Raw genomic sequence first — 20,743 nt, forward strand, 5'->3', positions numbered from 1 at the left:
GCCACTGTCGTCTTTGGTGTCCTCACAATGGGTTTTATTTTGTGAAGACTTGGGGGATTATTGTGATGTAGACTGGCATTTTTCCAATGAAATTTGTTCACTTTATCATAATAAAAGCGTAGCTGGACAGGTGGCTCCCTGGCCGGAGGCAACATTTCTTGACTTTTCTAGTAGCGAAGGTGAGTATGTGCTCTCCAACAAGCATGAATAGGAGTCGACTCCCTCGTCTGGGCTTTAAAACCTTTCCTCTTGCCACCAGTTATGATGGTATTGGTCTTGTCTGACCAAGCAGAGAACATCCTGCCCTAGGGATGACAGAACAATGATTTGTAAGGAACAAGAGTCCCTGACTGGTCAGGAGGAGCAGGGCTGCCCCACAGAGCTGGACTAATCACAATGCGTCTGTTCCATGTGAGAATAACTATCTTTAATCTAATCTACTGTTGAGTCTCTTTGTTATAGCGACTTGACTTTAACAGACCAAGTACAGTTTTGTTTTCTCAACTTATTTAGCAGTGTGGACTATTCTTCTATTGGCTTGAAAGCTATTTTAAGGAAACTAATGCCAAATGAGCCTCTTTCCTTGGCATCTCTTTCACCATGTTCCATGATGGGCAGAACACAACGGAGGAGCTCCTTACAGGTTAGAGACGAATGGGTGGACTGTCCATGTGTCTTAGGCAGTTGTAATCTGGACATTTCAAAGTATTCTCTCCCCTTAGGAGAGTAGTTCTTAACAATATGTGGATCAAAAACTCCTTTGAGAATCTGTTTAAAAATACACATATGGACATAGACATTTCCTGGGGCTCATTTACCCTCTGAGGCTCATTCAGGGAATTCCCAGGGCTCCATGGAGGCCTGTCACCAACCTGGAGTCTAGGATTTCAGAGTCTGAGGTGTAGAGGTGCAAAATTTAAGGACAGAGAGAAAAGAGCAGACATAATGCATAAAGAAAACATTGAACAAGAGTAAATTTGTTGCCATTTATTCCCTGTGTGCAGTGGACCTGTATCTTCTTGAGAAATTAGATCAAGTTCTAACATTTATTTTATAACTCAGAATGCAAGATAGATAGCTCATTCTGAAAAAATTTTGATTCTCAAAGGCTCAAATTTACTGAATCTCACTTTGAACTTGCCTTCCATTGATAGTAAATATGTAGCAAGGCCTAAATATTTAATTGTCTACATCATTGAGCAAATCGTATATTAAGTTTGTAAGAAACTTTTCCAATCCCCCTCTTCGAGATAAAAAGGAAACAGAAACCTTGTACAGAGGGATGTTTACTCTTTGTCTTTGTGTCTTTGGTTAAATCACTTATCTCTGTGCCTCCGTTTCCTCATGTGTAAAATGAAGATAACTGTAGTACCTATCTTACAGATTTGGGGGTGAATAAAATTAAATATGTGTTAAGCATTTTGACAAGTGCATGGCACATGGTAAATGCTCTATGTTTTGGCTATTGTTGTTACTGTTATTGCTATTATTATTTCTCATGATATTAGAGAGGCTCAGAGGAAAAGAATGTGGCATTTGAACCATGAAGACATAACACTTGAAGTTCCGAACTGCCATTTTCTATCTTTGTAGTCGGTGGCAAATTACTAACCACTGTTCCATTATCTGCAATGTAGAAGAAACTTCATATTTTGTGAGGACTGAGTGAGACAATATAGGATAAATAATATGACCATAGCAAGTGTTCAACACATATAAGTTTACATATATTCTTAAGAAGTTGCAAGTGTGTTAATGAAAGTTCTTTGGGATGCAAACATAAAACACCAATTCCACAGAATTTAAGCCAAATAAAATACTCTCTTGAAAGACAAGTTTACTGACAACACTTAAGGAATTGCTGACCACTCAGGCCTGTCTTTCTCTTCAGTCCCTTTTCCGAGTTTCTAGGAAAGTGAATCTGATTGATCCAGCTGGGCAGGTGCCTGCATCAAACAGATATGATGGCGCCAGAGAGAGGGTAACAACATAATGGGGACATGGGGTACAGCTCTAAGTGAAGTTTTTACCAGGGAAGAGGAAATAATCATGAGTCCTGAAGGTGTCCTAGATGATGTCCAGTTTGCCCATTAGTACCTGTAGCCCAAATTCCCAGTGAGTTCCGTTTACTATATCCAAAGCTCACGTCTACTCTCATCCTACTAGACGTCACACCGGCTTGGTCAAATCTTCCTCCTTGAAACATTTTATTTTCTCGATTTCTGTGACTTCACTCTCCTGTTATTTTCCCAAGATCACTTGTCACTATTTAGACTCTTTAGCTGTCTCCTTTCTAAAGTTTGGAGTGCTTCTATGATAAACTCACTTTACCGTTTCTCCATGGCTAATCTCCAATTTCATGCCATACTGAAAATATTAAAATATCTATTTCCAAAATTTTCAAAACTTATATGTCCCGTCCCCATGTTGCCTCTAAATTCCATATTCACATATCCAACTATGCACTTGACATCTTCAATGGAATGCTCAAGACAATTTACAAACTGTCATGTCCCAGTCTCGGAAACCTCATCCTCTCCTAGAATTCTTTTTTTTTTTTTTTAAAGATTGACACTTAAGCTAACATCTATTGCCAATCTTTTTTCTTCTTCTTCTTCTCCCCAAAGTCCCCCAGTACATATTTCTATATTCCAGTTGTACGTCCCTCTGGTTGTGCTGTGTGGGACACTGCCTTAGTATGGCTTGACGAGCAGTGCCATGTCTATGGCCGGGATCCGAACTGGCGAAAGCTTGGGCCTCCGAAGAGGAGCACGTGAACTAAACCACTTGGCCACGGGGCCATTCCCCTCTCCTAGAATTCTTGATCATACACCCAAGAACTTTAGCAGAACTGTGGGGTAGTGGATAAGCATATAACCTCTGGAGGCACAATGCCTGGGTCTCACCCCAGCCTCATACTGCTGACTTCCCAGTCAGTTAAAAGGAGAGGATACTTGTATCTAGACAATGTAGATATTGAAAGGATGAAGGGAGTTAACCTTTGCAAAGGTTAGAGAGCTTGGCACAGTTTCCTAAACATATAAAGGGCTCAAGAAATGTTAGCTACTTGTTTCTTCACCCCCAAAATCCAATTCATCAATAAATTCTTTGGACTTTCTTCTAAATCTAATAATTTCACTAGCATTATTGCAATCACCTTTCAGTTCTTTCCTCTTTTAATTCAATAAAATCCCTTCCTCATATAGCAACCGAAATGCTTAAAAATTCTGATAGTTTCCCATAACTCGATAAGAATCTGGGTTCCTTCTTTTGGCCTATAGGGCTCAACATATTCAGTGACCTCTTTAATCCCCAGCTTCATCCTCATAGTACTTTACCTTTGCTTGCTAATCTCCTAGCACACAGGTCTTCTATTTCTTAGCACAAACTCCTCCCTGCCCCAGTGTTTTTTCCACCAACAGTTCCCCAGGCCTGGAACTTTTATTCCCTAGGTTGTTGGTTCTCTTATCTAAAGTGTAACTTAGTCGCTATCATGGCACCGGGTTTTATTTCAAATAATTTCATAGCACTCAGAACCCCTCTCTATTTGAAGTTATCTCGCTGAGTTATCCTGTATACTTTCTCTTTCCTCCCACCAGAATATCAGCTCCAGAAGAGCAGCCTCTTGTCTGTCTGGCTCACTGCTATATCTTAACACCTTGCACAGAGGAAATCCAATCAATATTTGACAAAATACTGAATGGAACTGCTTCAACTGCTCTCTGATCTCTCGTACGTATCCGCTGCTTCATTCTTGCTGCCATTTCTCTGACTTGGGCCTTTGTTCGCATCCATCAGTACATTTCCCTCCAATTCACCTAGTCTCCTGCCACCAGAGACGCCTTAACGCTAGAGCCAATTGTGTCAGGCCCTGCTCAAAAGGCCTCTACAACTTTTTGTTGTCTACAAAATCTAACCTTCATTGTTTGACATCCAGACCCTTTACCATCTTATACCATCAACTCATCTTTACCACAAAGAAAGTTCCACGTGGGCAGGGGCTTTGGTTAGTTTGTTCTTCACCATCTATCAGCATAGTACCAGATAAGCAGCATCTGTATCTGCTGGGAACGTTTTGGAAAGCCAAGTTCTCAGATGCCCCCAGAACTAATGAAACAGAAACCCTGGGAGTGGGACCAGCAATTTGTCCTCTAACAAGCCCTCCAGGTGATTCTGATGCACACTCAAGTTTGAGAACTCTATTTCTTCAATATATAAGTTGGTGCTTGGCACTTGAATATGAATGAACCTAGTGGATGCTCCTTCTGTCTGCCTAGAAGGCCCTTGTATCAGGAAGTACAGGTGCCTTACCAAAGGCCATTTATGCTCATTCCTTTCTAATACAGCTTCAGTTTTGTTCAGGTTTCATCTTCCCTCCTTCCTTGTGCTCCAGGGAAGGCAGAGTTCCTCTCTGGTCTCAGGGATCGGGTCCTGATTCAACCACACCAGTCCTAAGGGTCTCATGTCCCTTACTAATGATTAGTTTGGGACTGGATATACAGCCAGTGTTCCAGTTCTCTGGGACTGTGAGAGCCTTTCATAGTGGAGACCAGCTTCCCCAATAACGTGGTGATTAAGCTGCAATGTGAGTTGTTGATTAATAAACTCTGTGTGTGTGTTGGAGATGGATGTGGAATCAGGGGCATTTCAGGCAGGGAAAAAATATAAAGGCATGTTAGCTGAAGTGGTTCACAGTTTGTCCCCAAACTGTGAAAACACAAACATACACACCCTAAACCAAAAAATGGAGAAAGAGAAAACAAAAAAGAGACAAAGAATCCTCTGAGGTTGGGTTCGAGAGTTAGGGCTTGAGGCCATAGCACAGATTTTTGATTTTGAGCAGTGAAGGATCACTGAAAGGCTCTGAGCAGGGACAACACATAATCAGGTGTGCTTTTTTAAAAACCACGGTGACGCTGGAATGGAAACTAGAGTCCTTATGGATGGAGGAGTTTCAGTATTATCTCAAACTAAAATCAAGGTGACCAGAAAAAGTGGAAGTGCAATTATAATTTGGTAACCTGAAAACAAATCATTTTTGTATCCTTGTACTTACTTTACCTTTTTGAGCAAATAGAGGGGAGACCAGATAGACTGGCCCGCAAGGCCAGCTACGAGTATTTCTCAAGGACAATGACAGCAATTCGTGGGTGGATCTGGTAGTTCCCTTTATGGGTGAGGAGCCACCAACCCAAACCTTTCTCATCTTTCGGAAGGATTCTCTACCTTACAGTTTCCAGGGAAACGAGGGAAGAAGAGAAGTTTTGCTGTTTATGTTTCAGGGTTTAGTCTCTTTGGCATTATGTGGTTACAAACCGTAAACTTCCAGACCTCAGTGTCCGGCATCCAAACTTTAAAAAGCATCTCCTACTTCCACATTTCTTCTTCGTCTCTAAGTTCTGATCTGCCCTGGGCACCTCTCTTCTTCACTACGATGGATCCTCAGTTACTGAACTGAGCAGGGTGAGGAGAGCTGGAGACAGGATAGCAACATGGACTGCAAAGGGAACTCGCAAGCGACAGAAAAGGACGGTTTGGAGGTTGCCGAGCCAATTTTTATATTACGTGGCCACACTAGTGAGACTGAGGCGGGTGAGTATTCAGAATTGTTTTTGCAGGTCTTGTTTGTGAAACCCAGTCAGGAGGAGAGCGGGGAGAGGACTGTATTCTCCATGGGGGAAAAAAAAAGTAATGATGAGCGCTTTTTTAAAGTCTAGGAAATAAAGAGATAAAGCAAAATTAAAAATTGGTAATTACTGTTCCCTTTCTGGAGATCCTCAGCCACCCAACATAATACATTTGTAAAACAAAACAAAGCCTCACATAAAATGCTTAACCAAGTCTCTAAAGGCCCTAGGCAAAGGGCTGGGAAAAGGGAGAGTTGATAGGAGAGAATTAGACCCTAACATTAAGAACCGGGGGCGTCACACAAAGATGAAGTTCCACTTTAAGAGAGTGGAATTTTCAAATGTTACCGTAGCCACTCAGACGCTAGAGAGTGACGCTTTATATAAAACGGACACTACAGATTTCACAGCCGTTTTGGAGGCTTCATGAAGCGCCGCCACCAGCCAACCCAGTACTTGAGCTGAGCAAATTTTAAAAAGGTGACCAGGAGCTCCACGGGCTTGGGAGGTCAGCACTAGCTGTTTTCGGTCTGCGTTAGCATACGCTGCTGGGAACCCTTGGACATCACGACTTTAACAAGCATGTGCAGTGGCTTTCTCAAGCGTTACTAGTAACGCTAATAGAAGACAGTATAAGCTAGTGTGCAGCTCTCATTGTGAAAACTTGAGTGGCTCTTAAAAGAGCCTTTAGGGTTAGATGCAAAGACGCTTACTTGGCAAGTTTACTTGGAGCTGGTGTACTTGGTGACGGCCTTGGTGCCCTCCGACACGGCGTGCTTGGCCAGCTCCCCGGGCAGCAGCAGGCGCACGGCCGTCTGGATCTCCCTGGAGGTGATGGTCGAGCGCTTGTTGTAATGCGCCAGGCGCGACGCCTCGCCCGCGATGCGCTCAAAAATGTCATTGACGAACGAGTTCATGATGCCCATGGCCTTGGACGAGATGCCGGTGTCGGGGTGGACCTGCTTCAGCACCTTGTACACGTAGACCGAGTAGCTCTCCTTGCGGCTGCGCTTGCGCTTCTTGCCGTCCTTCTTCTGGGCCTTGGTCACCGCCTTCTTGGAACCCTTTTTCGGGGCCGGAGCGGACTTCGCTAGCTCAGGCATACTAAGTTTTGCTTTCTCCGAGAAAAAAGAAAATGGCGTCGGTGTTGCTGAATCGGGCCTATTTGTAGACAAGGTTATGCAAATGAGGACTTGGTTTTGCAACCGCTGATTCGCTCATTTTTCATGAGGCCACGACCTGCTCTCCCATTGGTCATATCCTGAGAGCAGTTTTCCAGGAGACCAGCTATTTTAATCTAGAAACCTATTTTATAGTAAATTAGGACTAATGTGTAACAATTCAGGTTAGTTTGTTGATTAATTTAAAAAACTACAAGTTGTTGTCTTCTGTATTTTGAAATGCCATGAGGCAAAACTCATGGCACTGTTACGTCTCCGCTTTGGTTGGCCCGTTTACCAGTCCTGGAAAAGCTGCCCCTTTCCATTTGAACCTGGATTCTAAACCAATGAGAGGGAAACGAAGAACAGAGAAGAAATAGGCGATCTGCAGTTATCCAGACAATTTCGAGAACAGTATTTCCCACTGTAAACAGAATGCAGAAATGCAGCCTGAAAATTAAGGGCAAGGAATAAAACCACAGAAAGCAAAATAAGATGTCTTGAAGGGAGATAAGAAAGGAAAGAATTTCTTAGACGATATGGCTACAATCCTTTGTACTGGAAAGGATCGAATCATACCCAGTTTAGCCACAGAGGAGGATCAGAAATAGTTCTTCAGTCTAACTAGTGAAAAGATTAAAAAATAATAATAAAATCGAAGAACCATGTGTTCAACAGCTTTATTTTTAATTTATTATTGTTATTATCACCATCTTTGGCTGAAACCAGCTTCTTAGCTAGTTCTTCCATTCTCATTTTTCCTTTCTAAAGACAGACGTATCCTCCCTGAATTTGCCTTTTTTTCCTAACTCTTCCCCGCCTCTTTCCCATCCCCCACTCCCACCCTTCTGTCCCCCCCGCCCCCATCCTCCCGCGCATGCGCACAGTAAATCCCGGGCAACTACTGCAGGAAGGCTCGCAAACAAGAGCGCACTCCAGAGTTTATGATGTCCTATCTTTGTTACACGAAATAGTTAATTTGTCTTTCTCTCTTCGGTATTGAAAAGGAAATCTGAAGAATTTTTTGACTTCTTTATTTCTTCCTTATTCCCAATTTAGCCAATGTAGCCATGCACAGAATAACAGGTAACTTGCTTTATATGTATTCATTTATTTAATCATAAAAACCCTATCTGAGTATTACCTTTTTTTTTTTCCCTTTTTACAGAAAAGGAAACGAGAGAACCAGAGGCAAGCGGTCTTTCCCCCAATCCCATGACATGTAAAGTGTGGAGATGGGATGATGATTTAGGTAGAGTGTGGCTTGAGTATGGACCCTTCATCAGAAGACTGCCCTGGTGGACTGCTGTTGTAGAAAAAAGGAGAAAAGTTTGTTGTTTCTTCTAATTTTAAAAACGTGGGAAACAGAGCGTTTCTTTAGTGACTAAAAGAGATTGTTGAAAATGAAAAAGCTTTGGTTCTAGAATATACCTAGTCCATGGAGAGAGAAAAATGAGAAAGCAAATTAAAACTGGATTAAGGAAAAAGTGGCAGAAGGAAAGGAAAAAAAAAATAGACACAATAGAAGAAGAGGTGGAGGGGAAGAGTGGGGCAAAAAGAGAAAGAAATTTACCTGAAGAGGATGAGCTAGTATCTTGGAGATACTCAAACTATACATACAGAAAGGAAACCACAAAGAGGGATCCAGTGATGCAACCTTCAACTACAAGACACGGGAAGAAGAAGCCAGGTTAATGAGAACTAGTCGTATCATATGTTCAACTGGTAAAATAGGAGTATTGAGACCCATAACTGATTTTAATGAATTAGCATTGCTATTCATAATTTTAAAATTCCTGATAAAGACTTTAAAACGTCTGAACTTTTACATCTATTTGAACAAAAATGGTGGGATGGCAGGTAAACAAGAAAAAGATAAAGGAAATTTTAAAAACGGCAAAACTACCCAGTGGACCTGAGATTCCTTATTTCTGATTAAAGAGATATTTAAAATTTTTAAGGTAAAATACATCATCCATACAAAAGGGTTTACACAACATAAACAAGAATAGTAAAACAAATACCTAGTACTCAAAACTCAGTTTAAGAACTAGTATATCATTAGTAATTTAGTAGTCCCAGTATAACTCTCCCCAGTTCAATCTCTCCACCCACCCACACACTGTCATAGCTAAACCACGATCTTACATTTGTGTTAATCGTTCACTTTTCTTTATAGTTTCAATATTTAAGTATGGATCTGTAAATTGAAAATTGTTTAATTTTACCTATTTTTATCTTCCCATACATGAAATCTTACTCTGTATATTATTTTATGATTTTTTTATTCAAGCTTATGTTTTTGAGATTTATTCATATTGATAGACGTTACTACAATACGATCATTTTTACTGCTAAATAATGGCATTGGTTTGCCTAATTTATTTCTATAGACATTTGTATTGTGTCTCTTTGGGGTCATTGAGATCAATATTGTTGTGAACTTTCTTGCGCGTGTTTCCTGGTGTAGATGGGCATACATTTCTCTCAGATATATGTAAAAGGAACTTTCTGAAATATTTATCTTCCATAACAGTTGATCGATAGCTTCTTATGACAAGATGGTTTTCCTTGTGTTACTGCCTAATTATTTGATCCTTTTTCAGATCAGGGACAGAGCACCCTTATCTTTGTCTCCAAAGAGGAGCCTGGGAGACTGCCTGGCATTTAGTAGCCACTTAGCATATGAATGATTCATTGAATGAACCTAAGGCATATAATCAGTGAGAATGAGAAACTCCATTGAGGGAATTGCTGCACACCTGGCCTAACTGAGCTGGAGGTGCTAATGGAAGGATACAGGCACATATTACAGCGAGAACCCATCCTACAATTGCACCATAAGCTTGCAGAGCCTCTTGGGGAGCCTATAACAACTATATTTTCTGTGATACCCCCAGACAGCTTGCTTGATAGGCATACTGCCCAGACTGACCTTTTTGCTATCAACAGGCTAATTAGTCCACCCAAAATGAAAAACAACAGGATATACTCTTCCCACTCTCTCTGTTTTTATCTCCATTGCTCTATTAAAATCTATTTTGACCTTTTTATAACTGACATTCTAAGTGTTGTCTCTTTCATTTATGTGAGTAAATTATTTGTGAGTAGATAATTAAAGATTTCCTAGTAATTATTTGAAAATAACTATTTTTTTGTCCATTTAACAAATTTATTTTAATCTCTGAGGTGCTGGATTTACAAATTAAAGTAGGATTGGTTTGTGAATTCAAGTTCATAGGCTAGAGCTGTGCCATCCAATATAGTTCCCACTAGCCACGTGTGGCTATTGAGCACTCAAAGTGTGACCGGTGCTGGTGCAAAACTAAATTTTTTAATTCTACTTAACTCTAAAGAATTCAAAATTAACTTTAAAAATTGACATGTAATTATTGGAAAAATATTACGTATATGTGGTACAACTCAGTGATCTTTTATAAACTCAAGCCATGTATGTCACCGCTATGCTCGAAACTCTGCAATAGCTTCTTATCTTCTTTAAAACAAAAGCCAAGGTACTTGCAGTGGCCCACAAAGCCCCGTAGGATCTGGATTCCCTTTACCTCTCTGATCACTGACCTTGCTGCTCCTCAAATGCCATGCACTTTCTACTTGAGAGCTTTTGCACTTGTTTTCTGTGCCTGGAATATTCTTCCCTAACATATCGCACATAGGCATTCACCCTCATTTTCTTCAGAGGGCCGATAAGGATTCATCTTAACAGAGTCACCACGTACATAGCCTTTCTTGGTCACCTTATGGAAAATAGTACACACTCCCCTCCCATCTCCGCCTCCATCCTCACACACGTACAATAGCCTTTTTCTTCCTCTTCTTGTTCACCATATTATGAATCAAATCTTGGCATACTGTAGTTTTTTTCCTGTCCTTACTAGAATGTTCCTTGTGGACAGGGACTTCGTCTGGTTTTGTACATTGCTTTCCACCCATAACTAGAATAGTGTAGACTCTAAATGACTTTTTGTTAGAGAATGAAGGAATAGGAAAGTTTTACTTCTCTTGATCAAAGCTACTTTCTGAGCCTCACTTCCTCTTACCCCTTCCAAAAGCTGGTCCTACCTTTTATCTCTCCCTTTCTCTAGAATTTCCTTTTTTCCTTCTTCATTGACTCCCCTGTTTCAGGTCATAAACATGTCCTAGTCCCTGATATATTATTAAAATATTTCCCCTCTGGGGCCAGCCCCGTGGCCGAGTGATTAAGTTAGCACGCTCCACTGTGGTGGCCCAGGATTTTGCCGATTCAGATCCTGGGCGCAGACATGGCACCGCTCGTCAGGCCACGTTGAGGCGGCATCCCACATGCCACAACCAGAACCACCTGCAACTAAGATATACAAATACGTATGGGGGGATTTGGGGAGATAAAGAAGAAAAGAAAAAGAAAAAGCTATTAAAATGTTTCCCCTCAAATGTGCACCCTCTCTTTATTTCCCTCCTTCCATATCATGCAGCCAAGCCTCATTCTGGTAGAAGTCTATATTCTCTGCCTCAGCATTCCCTCATCTATTCTCCTCAGGTGACTATTTCTGTCCCCATGATTCAACTGAACCTGTCATTACTAAGGTTGGTAATTACCTTATAAGTCATGATTCAATCTCAATTTAATCCTCAGTAAAATGTGTTGCTGGGAGGAGTATGTGAGAGAGTATATGTAAAATCACTTGCCTTAGTAGCAGGCACACAGCAAACACTCAAAACTTGTTAATTTTCCCTTTAATATCCCTCCTTCCAATCAGTCCCCACCACTTTCTTACCTCTTATCCTAATTGTCTCAAGTCAGGACGAATGCAGTAGATTCCCAGACAGTCTCCTCCCTGCCATCAGACTCCACCAGAATCCATCCTCTATTCTAAAGTCAAAATGATCTTTCTTGATCGTGTGACTTTCTTAAACCCATTCATTAATTTGCCTTTATCCCTAAAAGTTTTCCACCTTCCAGCCTCACTCCCCACACTGAGGCAGACATGATGAAAGGATGATGTGAGCAAAGCAAGAAGAGTACACAACAACTCTGAGTAGTCAGGTTTTCCCAAGGATGGATTCTGAAGACAGCTAAGCAGGAGATAGCACACAGTCAGCGCACATATTTTATCAAACCCTAGTATTGCAGCAAACAGATTCCAGGTGTTGGAAGTAACAAAGGAGAAAGACTGTAATTTCAGAGAGCAGTTAGGAATTAAATGTTACTTACAGGATTTAGAACTTGTCTCTAGATTCTCGGGCCAATAAAGATATAAGAATTGGGTTTAGGGGAACATAATTTTTCAAATTTTGATATATTTGTTTTCTTTAGAGAATTTTATAAATATGGTCTTATCTTTTGGTGAACCATAGGCTCCTTCTTGTGTTTATTGGGGAATTCTGAACCCCCTAAAAAAAATTTAACATCTGCATCATTTGAACAACCATAGAGAAAATTCTCACGGTAATCATCAGCTATAGTATGAAGTCTGTGAGTGTTTTTGCTTCTGATCAGTTTTTACCCAGCAGGGTGAACTTTAAGTCACCTCATGTCGTCTAGTGTGGTTGTTGTGAGGTGATTACTCCACAGATTTTCACCCCGTCCTCTAGGGTGCTGCTCAAGTCACACACTTATGAACTAGATTATCTGCTTGTCATCTTGTCAGAAATGGCTTTCTCATGGTATTACTAGTTACCTCCCTGAGATCCTCCATTAGCTGGTTACTTTCTGGCTTACATGCCCTGTGCAACATCTCCTTCAGTCTCTGATTTCAGCTACAGCTGATGTTGACAGTTCCATGTTCACTGACAACATCTCATCTCAAAGACTCACCATCTCTTTTTTATTTTTTGCCTCAGCCTGTCTCTAGAGGCACAGAAACTCATTCATGAATCCAGCAATGTTTAGAGAGAAGATGTCAACATAAAAGAGAACTTTGTGAGTTTTTAAACAAGTGTTAATGGAAACTCAAGAAAAGTGATTCACCTTTCACAGCAAACATCTGATTCCCATCTACAAAGGAAATCAAAGGGCTTTTTAAATGAAAAGAGCAATAACATAACATAATAATATAAAAATAGATAATGTACATAAATATGTAATATGTATAAATAGATATACAATACATTATATATCTAACATAACTGAGTATTAGGGTTCCAGCAGGAAAAACATGGTTCACTCAAAAGGGGTGTGTCACAGTTGAGGTTCTTCAGGAGGCAGACACTGAGACAGTTAGGAGTACACTAGAGCCACTGGGAATTGGCGCTTATAAAAGGACTCAAGGTTGGGCAAGGCAGATCTGATGAAGCCTCCAGCAGCCCAATAGGAGCTTTGTGACAAACTGCCCATCGAACGAGTTCTGAACTGGGGGGAAATGACCAGGCCCTTGACCAATGCCTTGCTCAGTCACTGACCAGGAGCTGCCCTAAGAAAAGGGTGACCTTAGCTTGGAAGCTGAAGTGGACCCTGATGAAGCTCACCACTAGAGGCTGTTGGATAACCACACTCCTCATAGTTGAGCAGCGAGTCTTTTCTTGAAGAATGATCTCATCTCTGTGTCCACCATAGTATGATTTAAGAGAGTTTAATAAAGGGACTATTTACAAAGTTGTGACAGGGTTAAGGGATACCAACAAAGAATGGAGAAGGACCTTGGGCCTTTACTCCCTCTAGTTTAGAAGAGGCAAGAGAAGTGCAGACTCTGAAGAGAGCAGTAACCATAGGAGAGGCTGCCCAACAAGAGCTGTGGCTTTTGCTAGAGAAATCTAGTTGCTACCTACTTTTTTGTAGGGAGGGGACCAAGCAAAATAAATACTTTGCTCTCCTTTTTCCTCCACTCTCAGATCTCCTACTGGTGCCTCCCATAACCAACAAGAATCCAAAGGGTAAAGACAGTTGTCTGATATAGTGCAGAGATCAGCCTTCTAGGACACAGAGTAGGTGTAGAAGGCAGAGGATGAATCTAAAGGAGCCAATAAAGATGCATGAGCAGAGGAGGTAAGGTAGTGGCAGTGAGGGTGAGATGGGGAAGGTATCTCAGAGATGGTGAATTAGTTTTAAGCACCTGTTCTCAACTAATCTGAAAAATTTGATCTGATCAGAGTTTGGTCTGCTGTTTATTTTTTAATGTTTACACTTTTTCTAGAATTGAAATTGTTAGACCTAATGAATAAAGAAAACAATTTCAGACCTAGACATTGCAATGGAGCTGCATAATACATATTTTTAAAAGTAAAAGAAAATCTTAAATTTAAAAAAAAAGTAAAAGAAAATCTAACAGAGAGAAAAATAGGATAATATACCATGGAGGGCTGGCCCCGTGGTCGAGTGGTTAAGTTCACGTGCTGCGCTGCATGTGGCCTGGTGTTTCGCTGGTTCGAATCCTGGGTGCAGACATAGCACCACTCATCAGACCACGCTGAGGCAGCGTCCCACATGCCACAACTAGAAGGACCCACAACGAAGAATATACAACTATGTACTGGGGGGCTTTGGGGAGAAAAAGGAAAAACATAAAATCTTTAATATACCACGGAAAGTCAGTTAGAATGGCAGCAGTAACGATAGATTCTAGAAAATAATGAATAATATCTTTAGAGTGCTGAGAGAAAATACTTTCCACCCTGAGTTTTAGGACCAGCAAAATCAGCATTCAAAAGCAAGGAAGAGATAAAGACATTTTTAGATACATAATTTGTCAGAGATTTTGCATCTCACATATCCTCACACAAAGAAACAAAGGAATTAAAGACAGAAACTGAACCCAAAGGACAGTATTAAAGGCAAGAAGAAAGAATAGCGAGAAATTAGAGAAATATGTTGGTAAATATAAAATGTAATGTATATAAGATATCTACCACCTGCTCTTTTTTGTTTTTTGTTTTTTGGTGAGAAAGATTGGCCATGAGCTAACATCTGTTGCCAATTTTCCTCTGTTTTGTACATGGGGCACCACCACAGCACAGCTTAATGAGCAATGTGCAGGTCCATGCCTGGAATCTGAACCTGTGAACCCCGGGTCACCGAAGCAGAGCCTGTGAACTTACTCACTACACCACTGGGCCAGCCTTCCCTGCTCTGTCTTGATATACATTTTAAAATGGGCTTTTCCTACCACTTCTATAGGTGTGTCAGAGAAGTTTTCTTTAAAAAAGTGAATTAACTTGGTCTCTTTACTCATCACAATCATTAATCTTTTAAAATGATTTTATTTTTTTATTTTTTTTCTGCTTTATCTTCCCAAATCCCCCATACATAGTTGTATATCTTAGTTGCAGGTCCTTCTGGTTGTGGGATGTGGGACGCTGCCTCAACGTGGCCTGACGAGCAGTGCCATGTCCATGCCCAGGATCCGAACCCTGGGCTGCCGCAGTGGAGCGTGCAAACTTAACCACTCGGCCATGGAGCCAGCCCCTAAAATGATTTTAATTGCTATTGATATGATCATCGGGGGAAAATCCTTATATGAATTAAGTCAATCTACTTACTCATTGAAATTATTTAGACATGGGATAGTGAATTCTAAAAACCCTATTAAATTAGTTTAGTTATTTTCATTGGTAGGATAAATTGTATGTATTTCTTTTTTAATAACTCAATTGAGGTACGGATATGATGATGCTTCTGTGAACGAATTTCTGATAGTGTTCTTTCAGGTAGGATTCAGTCCTCTGTGTTAAAGCAATGAGGGAAAATGAATGGCAACCTCTACAGAAAGGCAAGCTCCATGAGGGCAAGGATTTTACTTGTTTTATTCACCGATGTATCTCCAGCACTTAGTATAGTGCCTGACACATAGGAAGAACTCAATAAATATGTATTTTTAAAAACTATGAATACTTTGAGCCTTTTAAGCTATATACCTGAAGTAGAAAAGATTGGATTTTTGTGTAATTAAAAAACAGTTCACCTCATCTTTCTAATTGATAAGATATCTATTGCTCTTTCTTATTCAGCCCCTAAAGTTAGTTCATAAGCACTTGACTCTCTTCAGAGCCACAAATTTTTAAACATGCTTTTGTTGCTCTCCCTGACATTGCCCGGCTGGCTCCAATGCTATTTTTCTAACACAACACTTCATCTGAGAGATCCCCTGATTTTCTTAATTGTAGCCTTACACCGCTGCACTTTCCCCTGCTTGCCTGCATCCTGGAGGAATGGTCTCATTTCCCATTGACCCTTGCTTCCCAATTAATTTAATCAGCTGCCTTTCTACTAGGGTCTGGCTGCTCAGACTGTGGTCCCTGGACCAGCAGCAGCAAGCTACTCAGGAGTTGGTTAGAAATGCAGAGTCTTAAGCTCTACCCCAGACCTACAGATCAGACTCTGCATCTTAACAAGATCCCCAGGTGATCTGGGCACACTCTACAGTTTGAGAAGCACTGTACTGGGGAGCTGTCCATATGTTTGCTCTGATCTCCACAAGCAGGGTAAGAGTGAATGGCAGGATGAAACAATGGTCATAAAGGGGCATATTTCCTTTGAATCTCTCTTCTTTCTCACGTTTTGTAAACACTGTCCCTGTTCAATTCTTTGTCTAGGATCAGTTGTTGTTATTTGGTAGTTTATATTAGCATAGCCATTAGCTTTATTTGTTAGTTTATATTAGCTGAACCAATACCACCTCTTTATTTAATTATTAGTTGAGAATTTGATATATTTTCATTATGGGTACAATTGAAAGCCAAAACTATGAAGTTAAATCAATATGCCATCATTTTAAGTGTGGCAATTTCTCTAACTTTACTCAAATTTCAGCCTCCTCATGGAATTTCACCCTGAAAAGGGCACCTCTTTGTACAAACGTATGTGATCATTCTGTGAATAAACCACATTGTCTGGAAACACAAGATCCTTGTGGTCTGATTTATTTCCGATTCAGACAAATATGAATAATAAAATAAGAGCATCAGGTCACTAATACTTGACAATTTGCCCCAAGTGTAAAAAAAATGTGTAGCTAATTATTGGGATTATAATATTTAAATCATGGATCTAAGGGGCCAAGTAACTAATTTAAATGTGTGAATCATGAGCAGATGAACCTGGCCTCTATGTAACATTAAAGAATGATGAGACTTGACCCAAATTGGAGTGCTCATTATACACCCATAAGTGAACATAAGTGAGGCCATCTTGTTATGCTAAATGGCCCCAGCTCCTCCTCTGTGTGAGTACTTGCTGCTCTGCACGTACTCTTAAAAAATTCACATTCTCTCCTGATTCATGGCCTCCACTTATTTATGTACTCCCCTATAGCTTGATAAATTAAAATTTTGTTCTATGAGTTTCTCTCCAGTAACAGGCTGATTACAGGTGGAAAACACACCTACAAGATGTTCATCATCACCGACAGCAGAAAATAACAATGAAAGATAGTGGAGCCCATCGTGCCTGAAGGCCAATCTTTTAAATACCCTCCTTACTGCCCTTAACTACCTCAAGATTCTGTAATTCTTGAAGATGGCTTTTTTGAGACATTAGTCTGCCATCTTCCTGATTATACTGGCTAATCGAATTAAAACTTCCTTTTTCGATCACTAACTCATTGTGATTAATTGGTTCAGATCGCAGCAAGCAGAGCAAGCCCAGTGCTTTGTATCACACCTACATGAATTTAGCGAAACACATACAGCGTTCAGGGCAGACAAAATATTTCAAGAGTTGTGTTAAATAAAAAACAGATCCACACTGGTAATGAGAGCCTTTTTTTGAAAGGATTATTGACAGGAGGTGAAAGGGACTATTGGAAAAGGGAGAGGGTGATTATCGCCTAAGATCTGCAAGCTTCTCAAGGGTTAGACAAAAGGGACTTTCTTTATAGGGAGGAGTAAAGAAGACTAGAAAACCCTGACCATAAGAAAGTGGGGTGAAAAAGTGGCTTGACTGGATAGCAGATCAGAGAATGCTTCAACCTGAGGCCAGTCAGGAGGGACCCTCAAGGAAGGGTTGTACAGTGGCTCAGGCTGAGGGTAGATCAAAGTTCAGGGTCACGGGGAATGGAGAAAACGTAACTAAATTTCGGTTGACAAGCATATTGTTCTGATTGATCAGTGGGGACAAGCAGTCCAGCTAATCATTTATGAGGCAAAGAATGGGAATTTGAAGGGTCTGTGTCTCATGTTGTCAGAGGCAAACAAGGAGTTCATCCTTGACGTTATTGAAGTCATATAGGGAAAGGATTGTTCCTTGCAAGGTCACTTTTGAAAAACAAAGTGGTGGAAGATTTCTTTAACCAGTACTATTTTCTAGGATCACGAGGGTCAGATAAAGGTCAATATTGTTAGTTAGAATCAAAGACATCTCATTTAAATCTTACTGGGTTTGATGCTTTAAAAAAAAATTAAAATGCAAAATATTAAACACATTTGACTATACTTTAACATAAATTGAAATGAAATTAATGAAAGATAATAATTATTTGTATAAATATATATTGGATACCATGAAAATTGTCTCTAGATAGAATGCCTGAATCCCTGTTGTTCTAAAGTCCTCAGAGGGAGTGATCATTTGATGATGAGCTGACGGGTGTTATCTGGACCAAAGGATTGTTAATTTAAAAACAAAATTGATTAGGATGCTTTTAAATAAGTAGATTTCTCTGATGGACATTTTCCCCACATAAATTCTCTCCAGGCCCCAGAACAGTGCTGCTGAGTTTTTTGTTTGTTTGTTTACATACACTATAACTCCAAGATAATGGTAGATACTAACTTAATTAAATATATTCTTAATTATTTTGTTATATGATTGTGGTCACCTGGAAATTTTATAAGTTTTCTTTTGCCTTTCTCAGAAAAGCATATGTTAGAGTTCTGCAATCATACAATATTTTACCTTTTTATGACGTTTATCTTTTTTTACTAAAGCAAAAGACTATGTGTAATATAAAATGTGCATTGTAAAGTGCTCCTATTATTTGAGACTGAAAATAAATCACGCATGGATTTAAAAACAATACTAAATAAAAAATAAGGATAAAGGGATAGTATTCCTGGAGAATGTTTATCAAGAGAGCAAGTGTAGCAATGTTAATATCAGATAAATTTTAAAGCCAAAAGTATAAGTAGAGACATAGAGGGATAATAAGGCTAAAGAGGGATACTGTAAGAACTTTTATTTCCAATGTAGAAAACAAGATATTTCTGATAAATAACGTCTGTCCCTTGGGGAAGAGGATTCTAGGCCCTTAAATGGAGCTGGAGACACCTAACATAAAGTCAGGGCCCTTTGAGAAAGGGAAGCTAGAGAAAAAAAATCTAGCAAAGATTCCCAAGAAGAAAACCTTGCAGTTGGTCTCTGCAGGGCTCTGTGGAGAATGGTAGAGAAAATCTGCCACAAAGATTTATCCATAGACTTACATAGAGTCTGGAGTTTCCATGAAAGCTTCCTGAAATTAAAGTGAAGAAAGTTCATAGTGCCTCCTAGAGCCTTATTAAGGCAAACATAGACCCTTTCAGGAGGGGAGCCTCTTGAACTCAAGCTCTCTAGATAGAAACAGATTGTTTGCTTATTGATCCAGCACATATTAGCTGCCAGGCACTGTACTAGGAACTGGAGATGTCCAAATAGAAGATTAGAATAAATGTGATCAAATCAAATAGGAAAAGAGACACCACGGAGAATCAAGGTTCTAAACAAGAGCCTTCGATCCTTTCCCTCTCTCTTAGACAAAGAATGTCAAATATTGAAATTATCAGAGAGAGAATCCAAAATAATTGTTTGCTGAAACTTTAAAGAAATAAAAATGGAATAATATAGTGAAGGAGCAAAGGAGAAGCAAATCCAGGCCGATTAAAAAAATAATAAAATAGAACTTCTAGAAATGAAAAAGAGCTATACTTCAAAATAATAAAATAAAAATCTACTGATAAAATGTAACCCTCAGGACCTTGTATGAACCTGACCACACAACCACTAAAACAGTAACCAGAATTAGAAGGAGAACTTCGTTTGCAATTGTAAGGCAAGCTTTCAATATTGTGCTCTTCAAAATTCATATAATAAGCAAAGGAAAATGAGTATGGTTGTAGAAGATTTGAGCAACACAATGAACAAACATGGTCTATGTATGATTCCTGCACTGAACAGATAAAGAATACCTGACTTTTTCAAAGCACGCGTTTAATAATTTCAAAAATTCAACCCTGGCTTCAGAAAAAGTCACAGTAGACACTAAAGAATTAGTACACTGCACTATTTTATCATAATCTACATTGTACTTTTTTATCATAATCTAATTAAAGAGCAATATAAAGGATTTTTTTTAACATAGTAAAAATAAAACAATCTTCCCTTTTGCTTGGAAATTAAACACACACTTTTAAATACCATGAATTAGAATTAATATCATAAGGGAAACTATGTAATGTTCTGAGGTAAGTATGAAAGAGAATAAGACATATGAAAATTGTAGGATGTAACTGAAGTGGTACTAAAAGGGAAATATATAATTTTAATTGCATATATTAATATTAAATGCAGATATTAAGGAACTAGAAACACTGAAGAGATGTAAACTAGATATTGAACAAAAAATCCAGAAAAAGAACAAGAAAGTAAACAGAAATAAAATAGAAAGAATTAGAATCCTTAGAGTGTGTTGTACTGTTGCGAATGATGTCTGATTTTTCTATTTCAATCCCAGATAGGTGATTACTAATGTCTAGAAAGGCCATGAATTTTTATGTGATGCTCATATATCCATCAACTATGTTGAGTTCTCATTAGATTTAATTGTTTGTTTATAGATACTCCTGAATTTTTACCTTGACATAATATTTTAAGTATATTGATTTTGAAATTTAAAAAGAATACAAATTAATTAAATAGAAAAAAATGGAGATGATCCATAAACCAAAAGCTCATTTTTTGAAAAGTCTCATGATAACAGATAACCCTCTAGCAAAACTAATTAGAAAAAAAAATTGCGTGTGTAGGGGAGAACAAGTTATAGGACTAAAGAGGGA

At 39.4% G+C, this 20,743-nt stretch overlaps 1 protein-coding gene across 1 annotated transcript; it reads right to left on the reverse strand.

Annotated features, from left to right (window-relative positions):
• Positions 1 to 6,349: 6,349 nt before the first annotated feature.
• Positions 6,350 to 6,730, reverse strand: LOC106837835 (histone H2B type 1-L). The gene has a single exon (XM_044777052.2). The coding sequence runs from the start codon at positions 6,728 to 6,730 to the stop codon at positions 6,350 to 6,352; it is 381 nt and encodes a 126-aa protein (XP_044632987.1).
• Positions 6,731 to 20,743: the final 14,013 nt, after the last annotated feature.

The sequence above is a fragment of the Equus asinus genome, chromosome 8 (genome assembly GCF_041296235.1).
Source record: "Equus asinus isolate D_3611 breed Donkey chromosome 8, EquAss-T2T_v2, whole genome shotgun sequence".
Taxonomy (NCBI): domain Eukaryota; kingdom Metazoa; phylum Chordata; class Mammalia; order Perissodactyla; family Equidae; genus Equus; species Equus asinus.

What these genes read in the sequence shown, in the direction of transcription:
- LOC106837835 (XM_044777052.2), bottom strand. Translation starts at nt 6,730, where the DNA reads ATGCCTGAGCTAGCGAAGTCCGCTCCGGCCCCGAAAAAGGGTTCCAAG.